At 35.1% G+C, this 24,990-nt stretch overlaps 1 protein-coding gene across 3 annotated transcripts in view; it reads right to left on the bottom strand.

Annotated features, from left to right (window-relative positions):
* LOC106672692 (Krueppel-like factor 6) overlaps positions 1-24,990 on the bottom strand; it is a 245,110-nt gene that overhangs the window by 115,657 nt on the left and 104,463 nt on the right. For 2 of the 3 annotated variants that reach the window (XM_024230627.1, XM_024230625.1), the window contains 2 exons: positions 23,292-23,369; positions 5,425-5,554 (listed from right to left, as the gene is read on the bottom strand). In XM_024230627.1, coding sequence (XP_024086395.1) covers positions 5,425-5,554; positions 23,292-23,369 — 208 coding nt within the window. The remainder of the gene's footprint in view (positions 1-5,424; positions 5,555-23,291; positions 23,370-24,990) is intronic. The other variant, XM_024230626.1, reaches the window with a different exon arrangement.

Here is a 24,990-nt window from a genome sequence, read left to right as displayed (position 1 = left end):
AGCGAATGTTGAATTGAGAAATAGAACATTTTATTTGTAAAGTTCGCGCATGTAGGTCTCATGGAAATTTTTAAAATTTAACAATCATTCGTAAACATGTGTAATACAAATATAATTTTTTACTCTCTCTATTTATAATTTTATTACTGTCTGCATATATTTTTAAATATTACTGATGATTTACATGATTCAATGAAAGGAGATATTTAGATGTTTATTATAAATATGTATAGATTTTGAACAGGTAAACTATCGTAAAGTTTTATAAATTTAGGAAAGAATGATTTATAAAAACAATGTGTACGACCCAACTTTAAATGCAGTTTGAGAGCCTGTAAAAGGTCATATAAACCCTCAGGGCGCTGGTGTTTTTGCAAAAAAGCCCATTTGTAAGTAAGTCGGGTTCGAATGCAGGGCGGCTGGATTCGAACCCGGGACCTTCACCTTACAGTGATGTGCGCCGTGTCAACGCCTAAACCGTTCGGCCACCGACGCCCACCTGTAATGTTATTAAATCATGGAAATACTCACTATTTTATCTATTTTTAAATTGGATAAATTATAATACGTGTCATAAATTCGTTACAATCATAGTATAGATTACAGATATAGGAATAACATGTAACCTATGAAAATTTGTACTCGAAAAATTAGAAATTACTGCAAGACAATATGCTATATTAGGAAGCATTAGTGTATTAAAAAGCTTCATGGATCTATTATTAATATTAATTTTTTTTAGTTGATATACAATGGAATGTATCTTGCTACAAGCTTTATCAATAAATGTATTCAAGGTTAAATTTTGATATATTAAAAAGCCTAGAATTTTTATTTCGTTGTTTCAAATTAATATACTCCTAATATCATCAATTTCTGATTTCTACAATTATTATCTTTGTTTACATTTGCAAACTGTTTGTCATGTCCTAATAAAATAGCTTTTTTTTAAAATACCAATTGATAAACCATGATCATCGCTCAATTTTTTAAGTTTTTATGTCGCTATTTAGTTTTAATATGCTTTCATTTATATTTAATAATTGTAATTTACATATATTTTTAAGTTATCGGCATACAAATATAAGAGGCTGTTAGTAATTTCGTAATATATTCTATTTAGATATATGATAAACAATAAAGCCGATAGCATAGACCCTTGAGGAATGCCATGATTGGTGGTCTACGAGAGAGAGAATGAGAGCAAGGGAGAGATGAATATATAGATAAAGAGTGAAAAAGAGCGAGAACGAGTGAGGGGAAAGAACCGTTAGGCAGATAAATAAGAAGATATATAAGAAGAGAGAGTGAGAGTGAAAGAGAGTGCGAGAGGATGCGAGTGCGCATTGTGGGGGAATCGGCATATATTAACGATCCTAGACTCACCTGTTACCCGCTTTGGAATGTTTTGTAATTCTATTTATTTTTTCAATACGTTGGGAGGCTAATTTTTAAACGTCTTTCGTTTTTATACATTACAAGATGTGTTATTGAATTATTTATGCTCAGGCGTTAAAAAAAAATTGTGCCGTGGCTTTATATGGGTAGTGGAATGAGATGTGTGAAGATTAAGGGCGTCATTTGCTACACCAACAAGACATTTTTCATAAAGAAATAATCAGGGTTGTTCTATTTTTACTATTAACGATATGATTTTAATGAAAATTAAGATAAAATTGACTTAAGTAAGTTTGAATTTACAGCTTCATTATTTCAACTAGCTTTTGAAACCTACCAATGTTCGAGAGAAGAAGACAAATTTACCTTTTTTAGTGTCCCCTTTTCTTTAAAAACAAAATCAAGATTTTTTACTGTTTTGCTATAAAATATGTAAAATAATGTTTGTCGTTAGTCAGCAGTTCGCCAGACGTTGAATGTTCGGGACTCGTGTGGATTCCGATCTTAGATTGAAATTGGGGGCCAGGTCCCGGATAAGCGAGCCCTTAGAGACTGTTTTTGTCTAATGAAGCCGGATTCCCACGGGGGCAGCTAATCGTAGAGGCCCATTGTTTACACGGCCTCCCGACTATAATGAGACGCGGCTCTTCAAAGTGACCAATCACCGGCATATCTCTAAATTAGACAAGAACCGTTCCGTCTATCTTCGGTTTGATCCGTACGGTTAATTGAACTCCTACTGACAGTCGACTGTGTACTGTTTCCAATTTGCAGAACGAACAATAATACGATTATGGATTGTGTGGTTAGAGATGTAGAAGGGAGAGATGTTTACTATTTTTCGGAGGATTTTGGATTGGAAAATCTGGATGTGATGATAATTAGAATGATTGGTCGAACCCCACAATTTAATGCCATGCCCAAATGGGTTTAATTATTGTCTCATATATCAGTCGTTTGTTGTGAAGCGTCAGTTTTGATCGTTCGTCTAGGAGTCGTGAGAATGTTTTGCAGTGTCTAGTGAGTATTTACTTGTTTCGTCTTGTATGTAAGACTTTTGCCGATGTACAGCCCAAGGTAGCGGAAGTGGTTAATTGTAGGAAGGGATACGTGATGTAGGTATAGTAGTGGCATTTTTCAACGTCGGAGGCTAAAGGTTATATGTTGGCTTTTATCTAAATTTCATTCTTTCTCAGACCAAGGCTCTAGTTTGATTAGGTGAGCCTAAGGAGCGATGGGCGAGGACGGGATCTTTACTGGAGGATAGGATAGCAGTATCATCCGCAAAAGTGTGAATGGATGTGTCTGGATGGGTAGGGAAGTCAGCAGTATACGTCAAATAAAGGATCGGACCGAGGATAATACCCTGCGGGACTACGGCCATAACAGGATAGTAGTCAGAATAAGACGTACCCTCGCTGACTTGAAAGAAGGGGTCAATCAAGTATAATCGTAATGTGAGGAATAGGTAATATGAAGGATGCTCTTGAGCTGCCACAGCAAACCCGGATGCCAGACCCTATCAAAGGCTTCAGCCACATCAAGGAAAGCACCAAAGCAGTACTGTTTCAGCTCAAGAGAGGAAGAGATAGCGTCTACACGGTGCAGGTGTTTACGTAAGCCAAACTGGTGATATGGAATAATGTTTTGTTCTTCGAAGATGGGAAGGTTTCTTTTCAGAAGGAGCTTCTCGAGGATTTTTCCTAGTATGGGTAGGAGGCTAATCGGACGATAGGATTGAGACTAGGTCTTCATCATCAAACCATTGAATTTTAAATGTGAAATAAAGAAGAAAAGAACAATTCTATATTACAGATTTTACGTAATCACTATGAATCACGAAATTGCTACACCCTCCAGTTGAAGGAGTTCTACCTAGGTGTTTTCCCAGTCATATCATATGTATTGTAGCATGAGGCACCTCTGCGTCATTTATTTTTCTGGTGTTCCACAAGGAAGTGTAATGGCAAGCTGTATATAACCTCTACGCTGCTGGTGTTTCTCCCTGACCTGGACCATGGCTTCGCGCTTGGAGAATCGACTAAACCTTAAACGTCTTAAGTCAATTATGACTCCACCTAGTCAAACTAACAACAATATAGCCGTTCTAAATACCGAAAAAGATTAAATACTGCACTACTTGCTAGTTATATACTACCTATGTTGTATTCAGTTCTTCCAGTGCAAAAATTCCTTACACCTTCGGTGGCGGCAGCGGTATGGCCCCGGGCTTGAATCCAGTGGCCCTGCATTTGAACCGGACATTCTTACAAATGGGATTTTTTTTCAGAAACACCAGCACCCGAGGGTCCTTCGCTGTGCGAACTCTCGTTAAATGTTAATCCTATTAAATGCCTTCTCTATGTCCTTAATCATCAACCTATTAGGATACCATACTTTTATACACAATGTACTTAGGGATTATACGAATTCTTAGTAACTATGACGTCAAATTATAATAAATTGTGATGAATTTCGGCATTGAAGAAGGTTATGATAATGGGTTTATTGCCAAGAAATATGACACAAATGTTGCTACTATAAATAAGATATAAAAGAAAATGTGAACTATTAGTCGTCAGACATGACCGATAAGTGAAATGTTACTGACAACGTTTACCATCCTAACCGACGACTAAAAAAATTCCCTTGAAAGGCATTTTTAATGCATGATTCAACAAAAAAGAAAGAATCTAGAATAAAATGTTTTGGGGAAAAACTGATCACTAAGTGATACATGTTTTAATAAAAGTTCTTTAATCTGGCAACTATCAATATTGAAACATAAAGTCCGATGCTGAAAAGAACAGGTTTGGATCTTTTCTATTCACCGGGCCGACTGTTTTTTGGTCAAATTTGTGCATTTGATCAATTTGACAAGTCGTTAAGTTGTTTAATCCCCCCCCCCCGGTATACAAGGTTCACCTCAACCACAGACCAATATGTAGTCTCTATTTATGTTTTTGGCTGAATTTTTTTTTCTTCGGATATACATCTAACCACTGTGATATGGCAAAAAATCTTACCCGATAAATACCGATTGTCATAAATGATCGATTTTTCGTCACATATCACTTTGTTAAATGTTAAGCTTACAAAATTGATTATTTTTCGTTGTGCAAGCAGAAAAACACAAATGTTTAAACGTTAGGATTTCGTTCGTTCAGCTCATGTTAGAACCTACGTATTGCGATGTTTACCTTTTTCGATTAATCTTAAATGTCTGTGCTACTAGTGGAAGATGTTCTTCTCTGAACTTTGTTTAAAAACTTGCTTAGCCAGTTCGTCATCGATTGATGTTGAAGGCCTTACAAGAGATGGTTTTTAATGATAAATAGAACTGAACTCTCGTCACCGAAAAACTTATAAACGTTTGTATTTAGTGTGTTGTTATTTAGCAACCGGTTGTTCAATAATATTTTTAAGTAGTGAGGAGCGGTCAGGATTGAAATATTTTAGAAAAAACCCTTTTTCATTTTTTAGCCGACGTTTCGACCTTTACTCGAGTCATATTCAGGGCGCTAAGAGTGGTGTCATTTTTGTTTCGTGTAATTCACAAAAATTTCACACAAAACAAACATAATACTACAATAATATCACTGCAGTGTATGCCCTGAAAAATGTCCCGAATAAAGGCCGAAACGTAGGTAACAAAAAGGAAAAAGATGATTTTCTAAAATACTTCACTTCTGACCGCTCTTCACTACCTCAATAAATTATTTATATTTCGATTGGACTGGAGAAAAAAGAAATAGTAAATCGAGTGTTTAATGTTCAAAATTAAAAGAAAAACTGAAACTTGAACTCAACTTGAAAAGAAAAAAAAAACATTATTAAAAATTAGAGATGAACGAGTATTTATCAATAGTAAATATTTTCTTGACAATAGACAGAAAACACTTTAATAATTTTTTAGTGTTATAACAGACATTTCACGTGTCACAATATTTACTCACTTCATATATGATAACCTAACGTTATAGGAAAAATTCCAACTACTAACAATAGTAGATAATTAAGTCTTACAGCACTCACCTGGAGGCTGGGGGCTTGTTTTCGTCCCGGTGAATTTGCTGATTGGGAGGAGGTCGGGCAGCGGCGAAGTAGTTTTCATACTCAAGTCCACCGGCTCCAGCTGCACAGGGGGCCCCGACGCCTACAAATTAAAAAAAAAAGTTATAATTATTTGTATAAAACAAATATGCGTTGAGCATATAGTATTGATAAGCATGTATAAATTTAACAGATATGTCAGACCAGGAGGCAGCGGGGAGAAAAACTAGCCAGTGCTGTAACTCTCTCTTGCGGAAAGAGTTTGGGCTAGAGGGTTAGGGTGGAGGGATAGGATATATCAGATCCTTCAAGAATGTGATTTCAAGGTCTTCTTAGACCATTTGATTGGTGACGTAAAGATATGGCTGAGAACTTAGGATTGAAAAGCTTGAATTCGTTGATTGTGAAGGATTTGATCTAGCCCTACAGGTCGACTCAGAAAGTCCAAATCGGGGTGTTGATTATTTTCGAAGTGGTTAGTTTAGTATGCTTTGTACACTTAGTGCTAATTTTAATCTCAGTAGGTGCCTGACTAGTTCATATTTTTTTAAGTACTTGTCTTTTAAATCTTGTTTGTGAGTTTCTTGAAAGTTTGCTATTTAAGTATAACCCAACGTAGCGGACTTGGACGGTTAGATGGAGAACGCCTTATTGTTTATGTTCACTGGTCTGACGTTTGAGTGTAAAAGTTACTTACTACTACTATATACTTACTACATTTTAAATGGTCATGTACGAAGGATCATAAGGGTTGGTCACATAAAAGAGAATCTAAAAGTAAGTATTTTTCTGATGATTTTGGGTCGAGAAATTTAGATAATTCTTAAAACTAAATAGTATAGCATGGCATTGGAAATAATTTGTTTGTTAGTAAGCGTTATATTTGACCTTTAGTCAAGAAGGGTAAACAGTTCTAGTCTCATAAGTCATTCTTCCGGATTCCATGTTAAGACTCTTATTTAGGTATTTCTAGGTACATCACGTTTATACAGAATATTATTGAATTAGATAAGCTGGTCCGTCGGCAGAGAGTAAAAGATGTACAAAACCTTCGTGGTTCAAATAAAAAAGCTATGGATGGAAAATTTATGTGACGGAAAGACTGAAATGTAGAAACTTGATTCTGCAGAATCAAAAATCTCTTAATTGATCGAAAACATCCGCCACGAATTGTCACGAAGGAGATAGAAGGAGAACCCATCACGAAATTCTAAGAACTTCCACAACCTTGCATCCTTTTGATAACTATCCTAAACAAAACAGACGAATTATTAGAAGCCTTCCTAACATCCCCAAAAGGTACATCCAACAATCTTGAACTATTGTCAAGAGGTAAAAGAAAACAAAAACCTCGAGGCTTTACTTAAACATATCATTTGTACAAACACATGATAGAAAAAAAGAAGCAGAAAAAAATAAGATTTGATTTAAAAGAAAAAGACTCATACCTTCTACAGTACAAGGAATTAATCCGCGTGATTGACTCATGTGCACCATTTGCCGAGTCCTAAATCTCATAGTTATAAACATTTCTCAAAATAAAAGTATTTATTATTATATTATTGTAAATCGGTCGTTTTCTAGTAAGTGATATATTGACAAGTAGGGTTGCGATACTTACTGACTTAATCATGTAAATAGATTGTGGTAGGTTTGTGTCTAAGGTTATCTCGTCTGTTTCCTAGGAAATAATTCTTCTTTGCTGTAGGAATAAGTACATTATTGGAATAGTTGAGAGGGTAGGTAATTTCCTTCTAGACATCATCATGCCTACCTTAATTATCATACAGTCCCAAATGCAAAAAAAAAAAAAAAAAAAAAAACAATGGGGAAGCATGGACGCAAACGTCTCTTCCATTTGACGCAACTGAAAGCTAAGGGTCAAAGTGTATCAATGCAACCTGTCAAGATATTAGTCATTAAAAGGAACTAACATTACCAAAACAAACAACAAAAGATAACGAAGCATGGGAGGAATCGCCAAAGAACTGCAGCCAAGGAAACGACTCTTACTTTCTACAAGGTACATCATTAGGTGTCAAACCTCGTTTGATAGATTAGAAAAAGTATAGATGAGGGAGCAAGTTTAGCACCATTTATTGGATGAAGATGTTGCTGGAAGTTTTTGACGATTATTCTGTCATCAGCAAATGTAAGAATAATTGGGAGAGATCTCCGACGTGAAAAACCAGTAATATGGCCGCCTATCATTTCTGTTTGCTCACCATTTCTGTTTTAGTTTGTCTGATGCACTTGGGCTTTTTTAATTCTCTGATCGATCAGCATTTCTAAGCCGGGATAGTCAAGTTACCGTTGAAGAATTTGGTAAAACGAATCTCGTCAAAACATCGAGAGCAGCCAGATCAAAAGTGATCAGCAACGGCTAATGTAAAGGTAAGAATAATCTCTGGGTGTTTAGGCGTGTCTAATAGACTTTTACAAGAATTATTACTTGTAGTTGTAGTCATAAAATATAATAATAAATGCGTAAAATGGTGACTGTTATTGATTATTATATTGTAAATAATTCATCTCTTCAGGGCCTAATGTGCGAGGGGCTTGAATTTATGAGGTGAGAACCTAACATGTTTTATGAAAATTGCTTTGTCCGCATGTGTGTAAACTCGGGGATTCAGTTTAGTTAAATTTATGAGCAGGAGCCTCGGGCTGTTAGATCCTGCTCGACTTTTTTTTGTCTTTTTTTTTGCCAGACGCGGAAATCACGAGGAGCCCGACCGGGAAACTGGTTTTAATTGAGCGTCTCCCGACGTCTCCCGAAGTTGCCAACTTTCAATTAACGTATCGGGAGAGGAGACCGTGAAAAGTAGAAAAGGGAACACCGACGACCGAAACAAAAAGCTGGATGTTTGCCATTAACTTTCGGTTATTTAATGTTCACCAGGTGGAGCGGCCGTCTTCACGTTTGTCCCTTTAAACTGATCCCTTAAGTGATTTAGGCCTTGTCACGTGGCTTCCTTTTGTTTCGGAGATTAAACGGTTCGCCTCGGGAACGTATATCCGACCTTCTGCCAACTGACAACTCCGTTTTTGTGTAAACTACCTGCAGACCTGGACTAATTTCATCAGTAGAAATATAAAAACAAATAAAACCTTGGCACTCAAAGATCGGTGCACAAGAACTCAAATTGTTCTTTTGACAGCCAATTTTGACAATTATGTACAATCCTGACATATCAACGCTATCAGAATCGCCCGTACGGTGGCGAAAGTGAAAAAAAGAGAAATACGTCGGAAGAGGGTACCCACATTAAGCGACCCCCTGTATTTTGCCAATTAAGTCTATCAGACAATCCACAAACGGCAGCAATCATATGTTGGGAAGGATTTTAGCTGTAAAGCTGCGTGCTTACAAAGGGGAAAAGTACCGTCCGGTTCTCACGTACCTGCACTTTTTCCATTTAAAACACAGTACCTAAAATAAGTTGCATATCTTCATACATTGACTTATATTTGCTAAAATGTTCTTAATCTTAAAAAATTTGTTTTTAGATACAATGGATATAATTGCATGTGTACAATTAATACGACAAAGTAAAATACATATTCCACATGGTAATAAACCATCTGCGGGGTTAAGCAGATTATATAACAAAAATATATACATAAAATGAGTAAGAAAAAGAAAAGAAACCTTAGAAAAAGTGAACAAGTACATAACTGAATCTAGTTCCTCTGGGTTCCAGGTAAGCGAACAACCAATAAGGAGCGACCCCTTAATGTTGAATTAATCATCAAAATCTAAAATATATGAGAAGTAGAAAGTAAGAATACCTAGACCACATAACCACGAAACGCAACATGTCTTCTACATCCCTAGAATCGCATAAGACACATTGTTGTTCATCCATCCGCTCTATCCATGTGTGATTCAAATAAACAAGTTCACCTTGCAATTTAAAAATCTATCTGAACTGAGGCAAAGACAATCTGTTTGAACGCTAGAACGAAAGAAGGCTACTTCACAGGGTGAAAGATGTGGATATAGAGAATAATAGGTAGAACAATACGTAGAAATGGCGGCAATCTTCATTCTTAACTATTCTCGCCTGGCTGAACTTACTCTTGCCAATAAAATAGATAATTGGTCCTTAGGAAAATTATCAAGCGTATAATTATATTTCCGAGAGAGATTTGTCCAACGCCAAACCAAAATGTACTTTTGCTTATATTTCCAACCAGAAGTTTGGCAAACTTGACTCATTGATGAGTTTGTAAAAAATCCAATTTAAGAAAGACATCAGAATTTTATTACCTTTTTCATTTAGACGTTTTGAGTTATGAATGTAGTATTTGATAAAATTCTGCTGTAATATCTATTTCAAAAATTTGTATTTTATATTATTTGCTTGAGATATGACATTACATGTGAACAAAAATTGTTTGGTCACTTAAAAATAATGAAAAAAAGAAGTTATTTCAGATTATGTAATAACTTTGATCATTTTTTTATTATCTAATAAGTGTCTTATCAATTTAGGTGGACATTTGTTACAGTTAACTACTTTTATTTACGCTCATGATTAGCAATGGTTGTGCGAATACACTTTTATGCCCTAAGGATTATAATTACAATTTAAAAAGAAAATTGTTCAAATGGAATCCGATTAAATTTCCCCAAACGCAAACTTGGTTCTCAAAAAGTTCAAAATCTCAATTCAAGTCTCGCGAATAATTTTTTATATCAAGTTGAATTTCATAATAAAAATGCATCCTCGCTATTCTTAAGTGTTTTTGAATAAACTGTCAGCGAAAAAAGGAGATATTTTTCATTTTGCCTGGGGTTCGTCATCGTACCTTATCTATTCGCAAGACGACGATTTAACAAAGGCAAGGGCGTTTCTATGAGAGGACAAAAATGTTAATCGGTATGTGGGTCAAGACAATTGTTGTACGCTCTCGGAGGCGAACAGGAAAATAAAAGGTCCTTGGCGCTCTTGAACACTTGGACGAGGATCCACGGTCTGCTGTTTCAACTGCTTGTTCTAGTTTTCTCGATTTTTCCCCTGCGGCCTTCCGCGGCCTTCTGCAGCTCACTCCTAACTCGTTCGTGGAGATATGCTGTTCACCCTCGTCAGTACACACACTTTCAACCTACTTAACAAGGAAACATCTTGTTTTTAAATCCAGATACCCATTATAAAAAAAAAACGTTTTTAAGGTAGGTCTGGCGATTGAACTAAATTACGTTTCCCTGTATCAGTCCAAAATTGAATTTTTTTGGAAAATAACGTTAAAAGACTTAATTTTTTTTGTGATGTTCTATCTTGATTCTCTCGACAGTAGCATACTCCCTTAAGTGGTTTTATTAGTTTTTTTTTATAGTTAACTTGATAATAGCAATTTTCGAATTAAACCACTTTTCAATGCAACCACAGATTACATAGCAATTTTTGTTCAAACCTGTTGTCGTTTTTACCTCATCTTTTGTTTACTTAAGGAATATGAACTTTAGATGTTTAATTTATCTCTTTTGCTAAAAAAATCGAGCAATGAGAACCTGACAGAATATTAGCACTATCAAAAAAGATTAAAGCTCAGGGCTCTGATAGGATTCCATATGAATTTTATAAATGCTCTCCTCCGAATTTACTACATCAACTCAACCGTGAATACACTGTGAATCTTTCTCAAAACTCACATCCCTGACAATTTGTCGGAATCAATAATTTTCCCTTTTATCAAAATAAGCGACCATGCATCCTTAGCAATCACGGACCTATTTCATTCATAAATACTATTGAAAAAATTTACTCAGGAATTCCTACTAGGTGTTTCAACTAATTTTATGTCGGCGGTGAAAAATATATGTGAAAACACGACTTCTTTTGTTTGGACCAAAAATACATACTATGTAAGTATCCAGGTCAAACAAGGATGCGTACTGAGCCCACTTCGCTGACTGCCCTCGAGCCTTGCCAGCCATGTTCAAACTTTTCAGTACCAAATTAGTTACTCTAATTATAAATAGTGAAAAAATCATGATTATCAGAAATGGAGGGAAATTAAGTAAAAAAGAAAGATAGTACTTAAATGGCAACTCGGTTGAGGTAACACTGTATTAATTAAGTTATTACAATCAAGAAAGTTGTTTGGACGATAAATAAAATTCAGGGAGCGAGAGAGTTCCTTTGTTTTCAGACGGAACTGCTAAAACGTCGATTATTCAAAAGGGAAGAGTTACACGACTTTCCTCTTCATTAATTTGTTGTTTTTGGCAATCAACTTTTTAAAACGTATTTCAATCATTCCATTGACACCAATGTTCAAGTTTTTACCCACGGGGAAAAAGCGGTGCAAACGCATGCCCAGCGGCGGCCCTCGGTTCAATTCAGAAAACGGCGTCCAAATAAGTAGCCGCCGTATCATTTTCGAAAGATATGACCACGATAGGATCTCAGTCGGGCACCATTTGGGCGAATTCGTTTGAGGCTGAAAACACTGCTGGCTAATAGCACGTTCGGAAGGGGCAGAGCGAAACCTCCGGGCCCATTGATCGCCTCGACGCCTTCCTTAGTAACTTAGCGATCCAGACTTCCAACCGTGTTAATGGATATCGTTCTGAAAATTTTAAATCGAAAAAAAACGAAAATTAATGGAATTAGGTTGTTTATAAAATACAAACTGGGATCCGCCTATTATCGCAAGGAATCAATTTTGAACAAACTACTGACCTCTTACTGAATCGCACATGCTAGTCTCAGTTTCTTTGTTTCTTTTAATTATTTTTAACATTCTATCGGCAAAACGTAAATCTGGAGAAAACAAAGGTAAAATGTAAAACATCTCATGATACTGAGAGGATGATGTGTTTTTAAAGTGAGTGCATATTGTAGAATTTAAACTCGGTACTGGGGTGGCCAATGAAACTGCAACAATAAAATTTGCACTGCATTCAGTGGTAAAAAAATTAAAGAGCCCAATTTCCAAAAGTGGTTCCAACAGTTTGCTTTTGGAAATGAACGGATTGAAAATGAACCATGGTCTGTTTGGCATTCTATCTTTAATGATGATTATTGAGAGGGGCTATCTAACTTGATAGGAATCAAACATACCAGGAGCTTACCAGACTTTTTGATGTAAGAGATGAAACCATTTGCACTAGCTTACAGCCACTTGGGACAACGTCAAAGCTGAGCAAAGGAGTTCGTCATGAACTGAGCAACAAGGTTGATCGCATAAATATTTCCTTTCCATTACTTTCACGGAACAAAGTAGACTTTTTGACCGAATTGGCACATGCGACGAAAAATTGATCCTGTACAGTAATAACAGAAGGTCGTACCATTAACTCACCAAATGACCCTGACCCTTTGACGCAAAACAAAATATTCACCAACAAAAGGATATGTTTGGTGTAGTAGGGCAGGCATTGCACAGTACCAACTCCTGCCACAGGGCACGACCATCACCGCAGAAATCTACTCAAGCTCACTGGTACGAGTAACTCTTCCCCTGGCCCCGCAACGACCTGATCTCGTGAACAGAGGAGGTATAATATTTCACCAGGACTTCCTACAGCCATAGGAGATATTGAAACTTGGTAGGAAAGTCCTACCACACCACTCTCCAGACCTGACCCCATCTTACTTTCATCTTTCCTTAACAATGGACAATCATATGCGCAATCGGGAATTCGGTAATATCCAACAACTGGAAAATGAAATGACTTTATTTTTTTGAGTCCCGGAACACAAACTTTTTAAAAACTAACTATTTGGGCTCATTTGGGTGAAGTTTATAGACTATTTCCTCGAAAAAAATAATTTTAAACTAATTTCAATTGTGACACTTAATAGATCCTCACGAACATTTGTGGTTACCTGGTAATAAGTTTTCCATAGCTCATCGTCCATTAATAGTTAAACCAATAATAAAAATGATTAAAACTTTCTGGTAAAAAAAAAAAATTATACACTTCAAAAGCACTGCAACAACTGAGGATAATTAGATAAAGTACAACAAAAATAGAAAAAAATTAAGTTACAATCAAGGAGCTAGTCCGAAGTAATTGGGATTAGCATAAATCCGGATAAAGCGAGCGTTTATTTGTAATTAAAGAATAGTAATAGTTTTGATACAGCTGGATGAGGATGAAAGTAGTTTGGTCCAGTTATTTTTAGTCTTCTTATCCTCGCTGTTTTGGTCAGTCAGACGCGTTTCGGCTTCTCATCATATTCAGTGTAGACATATGTATTAAAATCGGTGACTCAGATGTGTGGTTGTGAGTATGAAATATTCTATACTAATATTATTAAGAAAGAACATTATTATTATTAATATTGATTGACTAGAACATTATTAACAAAGAACGGACTCGAAAAATAAACTACTTTAGCACATTTGAAATAATCCTTATCATAAAACTGGTATTGTTTTAAATAACTTTTATTAATAGACAATAACATATTTTATGCAATCCCGTATGTTTAGGGATTTGCATAAGGTGACTTTTATATTTTTTGAAAAATTAGCCTTATCAAAGCACTTTATTAGACAAGTACCCCAAAGTTCTGTTTTACGTTTTTTCCATAGGTCAAAATTAAAATTATAGCCTTTTTCTTCATACAAAAAGGGCGGTGCATAGACATAGACGTCATGTATTGTTGCCTATAAAGATAGCAATCAAGCAATTACGTGACGCAACTTTTCGCCCGTCCTTGGAGAAGCTTCCTGTCGTAAAATAGAACTTGGGAGGGGCCTTCGTGCATCTTTCTAGCAATTATCGCCTCCGCGGTACATTCGGCAGATAAGTGAAATACGCAGGCCAATTACCGGCAATTAACTTTAATTGCGAGGATATTAAAACGAAAAAATCGGACGTGCTGCGTTTAATCAGCAGTCCTATCGTATAATCAAGGCAGAAGAGGCTACAGGTGTTTTAGACCTACTGGAAAAATTCTCTGCCTGCATAACACTTTTAGAAATAGAATTTAAATTTTATACGACACATATTTTCTCCACGGATGTAAATTAAGTGCAAAGGATATACTCGCTTTTAAAATAACTTTTTCAAGCCTTGAACCAAATGTTCAATTTAAATGTGAATTATGAAATTCAACGCCAAGGACCGGAATGATAATGCGGACTGATACTAAGTACACAAACAGACTTTTTTCTAGGCAGGCATCGTTCGTTTCCAACTGACAGAAAATTATATGAAGCTAGTCCGACTACAACGTACTCGTATCAGCAAACAGCAACATTCTCCACTGTTTTCGGTCAGAAGGAAAGAAATTTACTCTAAAAACGAGATACCTTTTTTTAAAAGATGCTCTATGAATAACAAAGTCTATTTTTCATTTCTTTCGTGTTGGATTTTAGTTCACTTTTTATCTTTTCAAAAAACTATCTACATGTACCATTATCATGTAAAATCACGATTTTTCCATAAATTGCATATACACTGAGAGGCGAAAAAGTGGCTATATTTTGATATCTTACTGTTAGACAATCCTCCATTAATTACCTTACAGCAATATGCGGTCCGTTTTAAAGGATTAGAGGTAAATAAAACATAGATAACTCTCCCACTTGTGTTTACAATTTGGGTAGACTCTCCCAATTGTCTTGGGTTGGGGAGATTAGTTGCTCCTTAATGTGCATTATGTATTAATGTGAAGTAACTAGAAGGATATGTACTCAGTTGTTAACGTCCAATAAAACTTTATTAATAAAACTTTAATATTTTTTATATCTTATTGACAATCCTCCATTAATTATCTTACAGCAACATTCAGTCCGGTTTAAAGGATTAGAGGTAAATAAAACACAGATAATTCTCCCACTTGTGTTTACAATTGGATTTTGTAAATAAAATTTTGAATAGTCAATACCTTCTTTGTTGGTTTTTCTGTAAAGCTTCTTTCTAACACTTGGGTGGTTTGATTGTCAAGAACTCAAAATCAAATTTCGGAAAACGTACTGGCTCCTTGGTCAATATTCAGAATTGGATACTTAGAGCAAGGTGATTCTTAAACAGCAAGTTCTAAAGCCTATGGGCTTATGGTATTCAGCTTTGGGGCTGTACCAAGAAAACTGTGTGTATAACTCATGTGAAGATGAAACAGATGTTTCAAAACAAAGTGCTATGCTGCATTGTGTATGCACCATGGTAGATTCGATCTACATCGGGACCTTCGGGTGGAAACTGTTGGTGCTGCTATTCAACGCTTTGCGTGAATCATGGCTTTACCGGTATCAAAATGAGTAAGCTCTCTATCTGTTGGATAACAGCGAAGAAGTAGCCCTTGGTGCTCCGCTAATCCAGTGATCTTATCATTTGTGTTTGTTATAGCAAAACTGAAGTGAGATTTGTTCTCTTGGGTTGAGGAGATTAGTTACTCCTTAATGTGCATTATGTATTAATGTGAAGAAACTAGCTAACTTTTTTATATCTTATTGACAATCCTCCATTAATTATCTTACAGCAGTATTTGGTCCGGTTTAAAGAATTAGAGGTAAATAAAACACAGATAACTCTCCCACTTGGATTTTGTAAATAAATCTTTGACTAGTCAATACCTTCTTTCTTGGTTTTTCTGTAAAGCTTCGTTCTAACAGTCACGTGGTTTGATTTTTAAGTTTCAAATTTGTTTTAATGATGGTGTTAAGTGATACAGATTCGGCTAGAATCATAGCATGTTACTGATCCTTTTACACGCTTTAGATTAAGAGTAAAGAAAATCAATTCAATTTCATCCTTTCCAGAGCCAATTTATGTACTGAGTTAATTGATTTTTTTAAATTGTTTTCTTTAATGAACAATCTATTTGAGTGAAAAACTATTTTTTTTAAGAAAAAGTTGTAAGTCGAGAATTCGCCTGTCTACAGCGTTTTCGGCCCACTAGATGTCTCGATCGAAGAGAAAGATGCATCTCGACCTCGATGTACGACGGCTAGAGACGATAGTTTTATTGCTATTACTATGAAACTGTCATTCAACGGCCTCCTTGATAGGTAGTCAACTCCAAGCGTAATGTACTCTAAAAGAGGCATCAAAACTTCGTGAGAATAGCCTAGTCTCTAGGAGTCGTGCATCAGGTTCTCCACTAACTGGAAAGGCATCGAATAAAAAGGCGAATATACGCAAATCAGCTTCTTTATTGAACAATAGGGTGTTTTCTTAACAAATCAGTGCCGATGGTTTATGACAATCAGATGACCTGACCGCGTGGGGAAAAGATGGCGGAGAACCTGGGGTGGAATCAACATCCATGCCTGACTGTACGGATTGTCATGCAGAATGTACATTGATGCACTGTTTTCGTTGAGGAAGTTCTTCTGGAAGCTGTTGTCCAATTCGATCCATTTCTTTGAGACAACGTCGTGTTAATGCGTGGTAATGCTCGACCGCATGCAGCTCGAGTTGTCACCCATTATGTAATGGAGGATGTAGGGATTACCACAATGAATTGGCTAGCACGTTACATGCTGACATAAATCTTATGGAACACTTACGGAACATGATAAAGTCATTCAAACTGTTTTTGGTGAAGAATGGGGTTATTTCACAAGATGAAATCCGATCGCTCAATGCCTAGGAGACTTAAGGCCTTCCGCGAGGGTAGAGGAAGTAGGTATTACGAGTTATTAAGATGTCATTAATTGTTATTCAATTTTAATCTATCACTAAATGATTTTCAGATATTTTGGTGAATTTTTCTTCAAACCATCATAAATAAATAATTTTTAATAAAAATTCATGAATTTCTGATCTGGGTTAATTTGGTTTCCATTAAAATAAGTTGCAATTAATAAAACGATAAAATAAATATAGTTTGAAATAAATAGTAAAATACGAGTGTCCGGTTTTTTTGTCTTCAGTGTATTTCCTTTCTCGTCAACTCGGCCAAGGAGAAACATTTTTATAATCCATAATGGAACATAGTCTTATCTAGGTGAAGTTTTCGATTAAGTTAAAAAACGAAACAGGTACTTTCTTATATTACCAGACGATTCGGCAGGCTTTTCCTCAATGGGTCCGAGAAGAATAATCTAGAACATCAAAGAGATAAATTTCAAAACGAATTTCACTGAAGTGACTTAAAGAGATTTGAAGTTGAGTAAAGCAGTACGGCAGGTGTTTAGGTGAGCAGGACTCATAAATAACTCAAGTCTTCGTGGAAAGATTAACCGGTTTAAAAATACAAATACATTTAAAAGATAGTTGCAAATGTGGACGCTGATTGAGTTAAAGAATCTAATAATTAGGCAAGTAACTAATCGACATAACTGGACTCGACCCATCGTCAAGATGTTGAAATCTCTATAAACGGAGAAATTACAAATTAAAGGCAGAAAGCTAATTTCACGAGTGTTTATTTCGCAGGGTGTAATTTGTTTCCATGCCAGACGGATGATCATCCTCGAAGGACACAAAGACAACAAAGAGCCAACAAGAGAGGAAAATTATAAAATAAATACACAGCAGATGTGGGCTTAATAAACACTGGTGAAAGGAATAGGCCGATCCATGCTTAATCGAATATCAGGCCTCGGTTTTTCTTTCAGCCAACTGTCAAATATGTAAATAAATACAGTTATTCACCGAGGAAAACAAATAAATCGCGATTCCAGTTGTCAATCGAATATCCATCAAGTTTTTATCTCTGGACATCAAACAATAATGCAATCGTTTCATGCAAGAATTTATACTTATCGGTATGAATAAAAATTTGTTGTGGATAGATTCTTAAGGTTTTTTTTTGTTTTGTTTCAATAAGTTTCAATTCAAGGCTTTACTGTCTTCACTTTCACAAAAATAATGTCAATAGTTCCAATTGAAACATATTTATTTGTTTGTTACTATTTAAAGTAAAGATGTCCTAGTAGTACAATTTATGATTTTTTTAATAGTATTTGATTTGAAAAAGAATATATTATCTAAATAGAAGGATTAAAAAATCTTTAACCTACAGTTCAACAGCTGTTGACTACCTTTACACATTCATGTTGAAAAAATGGCTTAATCTCTAAAACTAATGCAAAATATACACTATATTATTTACAAAACAACAGTTGGGAAGCGGGAAGGATTTCATATCCACGAGACGTTCTCCCATCATTCACGCTAATAAATACATTCATACAGACAAGAATCTTTTTAGACATATGTACAAACAAAAGTTGTGTAGCCGACGGGGATCACACTGCGTTCATTCATACATACTAATTAGCTTACCTAAATTGACAGATCCCTGGGGCACTCTGTATTCTGCCACACACGTACACACACACACACACACACACACACACACACACACACATACACACGCACACAATAGCCTATAAACACATTCGCACATAGGTAGTCACCGGCTTTTTTGTACTACACCAGTGCCCTATCCCTTTCATTCTACAAACATACTAGTACCTAGATTTTGACTTTGTCGAGTTGGTGAGGTACTCGATATTCCAACTCAGATGCGCCCACGCAGACACTCAAACTTTTATGCCAAAAAATACAGAATAAGAGGTTCCTACATGCAATCGCAAACGTGCATTAACTTCAAGTATTCGTCACTGTTAGGGCCTAATGTTTTTCTGTCGTCTGGGGAGGTATTGCCTTTTTCCGGTATTCTTTTAGTACTTTGCAATCAGGTATTACGTTTTGTAGTGACACTTTCCCCACATAGTGGGCACCCTTCGGTCTTTTGCCGGTGCCCATGGGTTAACCGGAGGTATGACCAAACCAGGGACCGCGGAGGCCGAGTGGTTTGGGTGTCCGACTTGTATTTGCCACGCTAGCGATTTTGGGTTCGAATCCCGGCAGACCTCGTGGCTTTTTAATTGATGATGGTATGAAAAAGGTATTGTAAAATGGTCTGACCCATCGTTCCCAACATACTACCTGGAGTTCGATTTTAAACCCTCCTGTACAATAGGGATTATTTTACTTTACTTTTGTATGTGTCTTACACAATTCAAAGAAATATTTCAAAAATTGTTTCTATCGTATTTTAAACAGTTATTTGACGTTTACTTTTTAAATTGCGTTATAAAACTAGCACAAGGCATGACGAATCCATTGAAAAAGTAATAACTCCGAATATGTCGTTTTTTTTATTTCGAAAAATCTTTATAGTTCGTTGGTGAAGGGTGTTTCAAAATATAGGTGGATTGGTTAATGGAATGTAGCTGCTAAGGTGAAAAATATTTATATGAAAGACGATGGTGGTCTAAAGGAGAATCCTATCTATACTAGTTGGCCAATGGATGAAACTAGTTTTTTTTTACCATGAGTCAAAAGGAAATTTCTTGTCGGCTCAGGTTGAAGATAACTCGGTAATAATAATCCCCCAAGAAGAGTAAATAAGGATTAAAAAAAATCATTTATCCATTGACTTAAATGATTACACATTTAAAGAGTTAGCTGCTTTAAGCATACTATGAACTTTTTATAGAAAAAAATTTTATTTTAAAAAATGAAGTTTTATTGATTCATATTTGCAAATGACTGAAATATAATAATAATTAATATTTATTAATAATTCCATTTTAGCCATGCGAGTCATCGATGCAACATGAAAAAACCTAATAATAATATATTAATTATGTTTAATAATGAAAAAGTGTTTCAATAAAATCTCAGGGTGGCGTTGTTGGCCGCAACTATGGCGTTGACACGACGCTCATCACTGTAAGGTAAAGGACCCGGGTTCGAATTCAGGGCCACTGGACATATTTACAATTTGGCTTTTTTTTCAAAAACCGGCACCCCAAGTTTATATAACCTCGTAATTGAAATACTTTCGTTAGAAAATTTAAAAAAAATCGAGATAAAAGAAAAATATTGATTAAGTTTTATCATATAATTAGTTTTACTGCACTTGTTGTTTTATAGGAATAAAATTTTATTCAACATAAAACTGTGTTGAATACATGTACAAATACAATATTTGGAAAATTCACAACTTTGTCGAACTGCCGTCAACTGAAATGTGAAGTACCCACTCGAAAGCTCTCAAATTCTCGATGCACTGTGCAAGTTAATATGAAACTTGTTTGTGATAAGGGTACGAGTATTCGCCTGGGTTTTTCAAAGTTGTCTCAGGCTACAATCGTCAAAGCAAAGATTACGTAACGTGATCTTGAAAAGGCCCAATCGAGATAAGGAGAGCGAGATCGAACAAGGGGATCTTGTCAGCTCTTATTTTACAAGAGGCGCGCCCTCGAATGTCACTCACATCTTCACAGTATGCCACTGTGTCATTTTCATTTTCCCGACAATAAATAGTTAATAAATCCATGTTGTTTAAAACACACCTTGGATAGATTTTACATGGCAAGAAAATTAAATTAAAAACATAGAATTATTTAATTTGTGACTTGTACGGTAAAAGCACGAAGTAACTAGATGATATGCAAAATATAATTTATTTTTGAACAATACATATTACAAATAAGACAATGGATTCCTTATCAATTCAAAGTGAGATTTTTGAAAAATTTTCTTTTTGTTAAGATTTGAGAATGCTTCGATTTTCTTAAAAACAATGGACAAAAGTCCAGCGGACAAATGGAAAAATGACATTATCTCAACATGTGTTACTTTATTTGCCAACGATAAGACTGAGATAACTGCTCGGGTAACATTTTCAAGCTGGAAATCAAAAGAATGATCAGGGTTCAAGGTAAACATATGACATTATTCAACAAAAGGGACTGCCATGATGATAGTAACATTTTGAAATTTTTCTTGTATTGTTACAACTGATTAAATTCAAGTGAAATAAAAAAAATACTAAACACAATTTAATAAAAAATTTTCTTCGTAAACCGATTAGTTATAACTCAAGTTGATCTTTTTTCCCAATAGCAATAAAATCTCGAATGGGACTCAAAGCCAAGGTTTCATGTGTTTCTCTGTTTTTTTCCTCAACTTTATTAGATTTTTATCGTCCATTTGATTGAGGCGCGTGTCCAGCTCCTTACATTAGTCGATGTTATTGCCTAAATCCGTTCTCAATCTTATGACTTGAAAAGAAAAATAGTATCTGCAAAAAAGTAAATTTTCCATTTTTATAAACGATAATCTATATAAAAAAAACAAGTTCAACAGTAAATTATAAGAGCTTTTTTAGATATAAGCTTTTTATTCAAAATAATCAAAGAAAAATACCTTGCGATGCAGCAAAATGGCTTTATTACCGGATTTTCTTCATGGTTTTTGTTGGAAAAAAAAATCCTACACCATTTTCTCCTGAAATATAGGTATTATTTCTTTGGGGGAGGTGTGTTTATAGTAGGAATTATGAAATGTTCTCCAGTACGACCTATGTATTATGATTATGTCCACACTGTGGAAAGTATGCTTTCTTCCTCAAAACGAATCATTCTCGGTACCTCACGACTTCTTGGTGTAAGAATTGCCTTCCTGAAACTTATACCTCAGATCATGAAGGATATGTGCCGACGGTTTCTCTTGACAGAGTGGGTTTCTGACTTTGCATCGCCCCTCTTTTTTGCGGTGGTAGTTAAAAGGGTTGTGGCTACTATAGAGCTTATTTTTCCTTAAATCGTCCCTGCTGAGAGAGAGAGGAGAACCTTTTTCTTGTTGAGAGATATGACTTAAAGCTGTTTAAATCTTTTAGCTTACCTCATACCAGGTGGTTTTGCTTATGCATGAGTTTTTATATTTTAAAAGAAATGTTTTTGTTAAAAAAAAGTTCAAAACGTATTCAAATTCCAACTTCAGTACACTCCGATATGTCTAGTTGTGGTGGTATCAATCATGCGCAAAAACCTCCCCCTAAATATTCCTTTGTTAAAATATCCCCCCCCCCCAAAATAAAGAAGAAATCAATAATTTATTTACGTTTTATTTATGGTTATTTATAGTTCACTAAAATTAAAGCATTTTATCATTTCGGAGGAAAAATGTAACTAAGTTCTTTTACTTTAAGTTTATTGTAATGTTAAATTTATTTGTTTTTATTTGCTTCTTTTGGTATTATTTGGATTTTTCTTTTTTCCTCCTTTTTCATTGCTTCGTAATTTTTTGCTCCTTATCTAATATTGCAAATATTATATGCATAAGCCTGGACTTATGGACTCCCTCTGTAAAGGACAGGCTGTCCTATATGAAGAATAAATTGAAAAAAAAAATTAAATCACTCCATCAAAATTAATATTTTTATCGTACAAATTGTAAATAACGTTAAAAAGAAATCTAAATTCCAAGAAGGATTTACAGTTTAAAATCGATAATTAGGTCTGTAATTTGATAAGTTCAAAGCTAAATCCAAAAATTAACTCAGAATTATTTATTTCTATTCTCTTTTGATGTTTTAATAAGGTTTGATGTGTAAATAACATAAATAATTAGGTTCATTCAAAAGAAAGTATGTTTCTACTCGCGCTTTAGACACAAATGAACAACTAATTGGGAAAACAAAATTTTACAGAACCATCATTTGTTTTTATGAGAGTAAATATAGCTTTTGGCAGATTTTTGTTTTTCACAATAAACAGAGTAAAATACAAGCGATGATCCGTAATACATCCCGTACATTCACTGTATTTTGGAATTTGCTTCCAGTTTGTTATTGATAATTTTCGTCTATTAGAACTTTTAAATAAAAATATGATGTTAAATTCTAGGAAAATAGATTAAATTTTCTTTTCTTTTATATTTTACTTGTAATTAATATTTAAAACGGCCTACTTTCTGAAAATTAGTGAATTCGAAATTTAACCCTTTCTTTTTTCCATTATGTAAGACATATGGTCCGTTTAATTTTGGATATGTTGATTAGTTTTGATATTGATTTGTTTTTTAATAATGGGATTTATACAAAAGAAAGTTTATCGGCACTCACCTCCCTCGTTGCAGGATGGAGATCAATCTCGTGGCTTGTTTCGCCGCCACCGCCCCATCTCTTCCCCACCGTCTCATCCTGTAAAAAAGAAAAATTTTTAACTTGTGCAAAATTGGGAAAAAAACTGGTTGTTAAATTTTACAAACACTGAAATCATTTTGCAGCAATTACGTCAGCAACAGTAATTATTTAATTTCAAGAAAATCTACTATTCTTCGTGTGAAAATGGAACATTTTGCTTTCGTAGGTTTTATTAGACATTAATTAACTTTTAGTAAGTTTAAAAAGTTTAATCAAACTACAGAAATTTAAATTATATTCTGGAATACAAAATGCGATTTATTCTTAGATCTAAGGCATAGGGGACCGCGGTAGCCCAGTGGTTAGCATGAGAGACTCTCACGCCGCGGTCGTGGGTTCGATTCCCACCGTCGCCTCTGGCCCTTTTTTCCCGATAACAAAAAAAAAAAAAAAAAAAAAAAAAAAAAGGCATCATTTTGGTCTGCCCATTTTGGTGTGCTTGCGGAGTTCCAACAAGTAGGACATAAGCACGACACAGACCAATCAGTGTAGTTTGCAAAACGGGTCTGACTGACCAAAACAGCTGTATAAACAGACCAAAGTGACCAGAAAACTACGACTAAAGACGACTCTAAAGATCGTTTATTTATATCTTTATTTATATTTTTTATTAATCCATATATGTTTAACGGTCATAATTCACTATATTAATTATTTCAATTAATTATTCCTTGTCATTTGAACCAACACCTTAGATAAAAAGGATAATTAATTGAAATTATATTTTATAAAATTTTATCGGATAAAATATAGTAAAATTAAACTTTATCTCACGCATTTTTACATTGGTTGTTAGGTTAATTAATATCAAATAATATTGAAGAGTAAGCAGCTAGAGTGGGATTGCAAACTTTTTATTCCAGAGAAGTTATTTTCACTACCTAGTTTTCATGTTTCAAAAAAAAAAAAAATTGTAAAGTGGTCTGACCCTTTTACAACTCCACCCAACGGTAGTTGGATTTAAAGCTCTCATGTACGACAGGAATTACTTTACTTTACTCAACCCCCTAGTCTGTAATGTGTAAAATACGATTTTGAAATAATTGGCCAATTTGGTTTGTGCGCCGTTTCGTCAACTGGTAATTTAATTGACTCCACCGACCTTTCTGCCTGGATTTCGCCCCGATTTTTCTAGGAATAAAAAAATTCCTTTCACGTACATGAAAATATTCCCCGGCGGTAAAGTGAATTCATCCGCCGCAAATCATCGCTCAGAATTCGCAGCAGCCAGTTGTAATTGCAGAGAGAAATAAAACTACGGGCAAAAGCCATGTCGCAAAAATGGCTACGTAAGAAATCGCATTCTCGACGTGACTCCTCTTTTACTAGGTTATATATTTCAACTTGCCCAGTTTATAACAGCAAAAACGTTGCACTTTTCAATTTTTATTTCGACTAGATCAAAAGCTATCATTCCAACGAGACACCAGCCTCATTTCATTGGGTGAAAATTTTGAATGCTCTCTACTACCCTACTGATTGGTGAAGTTTGACCAAGCATCCTCTGTGTTGAGTTGCCAGGCCACTTTTTTTTTAAAAAGTTTTAAACAGCCATTTCTATAACTACTTCCCAGTTGGCAGAAGATACAGCTTTGTTTTTCGAAGCAAAATATTCTAC

This window comes from Cimex lectularius, unplaced genomic scaffold (assembly GCF_000648675.2).
Source record: "Cimex lectularius strain Harlan isolate CLEC.00 unplaced genomic scaffold, Clec_2.1 scaffold61, whole genome shotgun sequence".
NCBI lineage: Eukaryota > Metazoa > Arthropoda > Insecta > Hemiptera > Cimicidae > Cimex > Cimex lectularius.
Note: the sequence above shows the minus strand (reverse complement) of the source record. Positions and strands in the feature narration are given on the sequence as shown.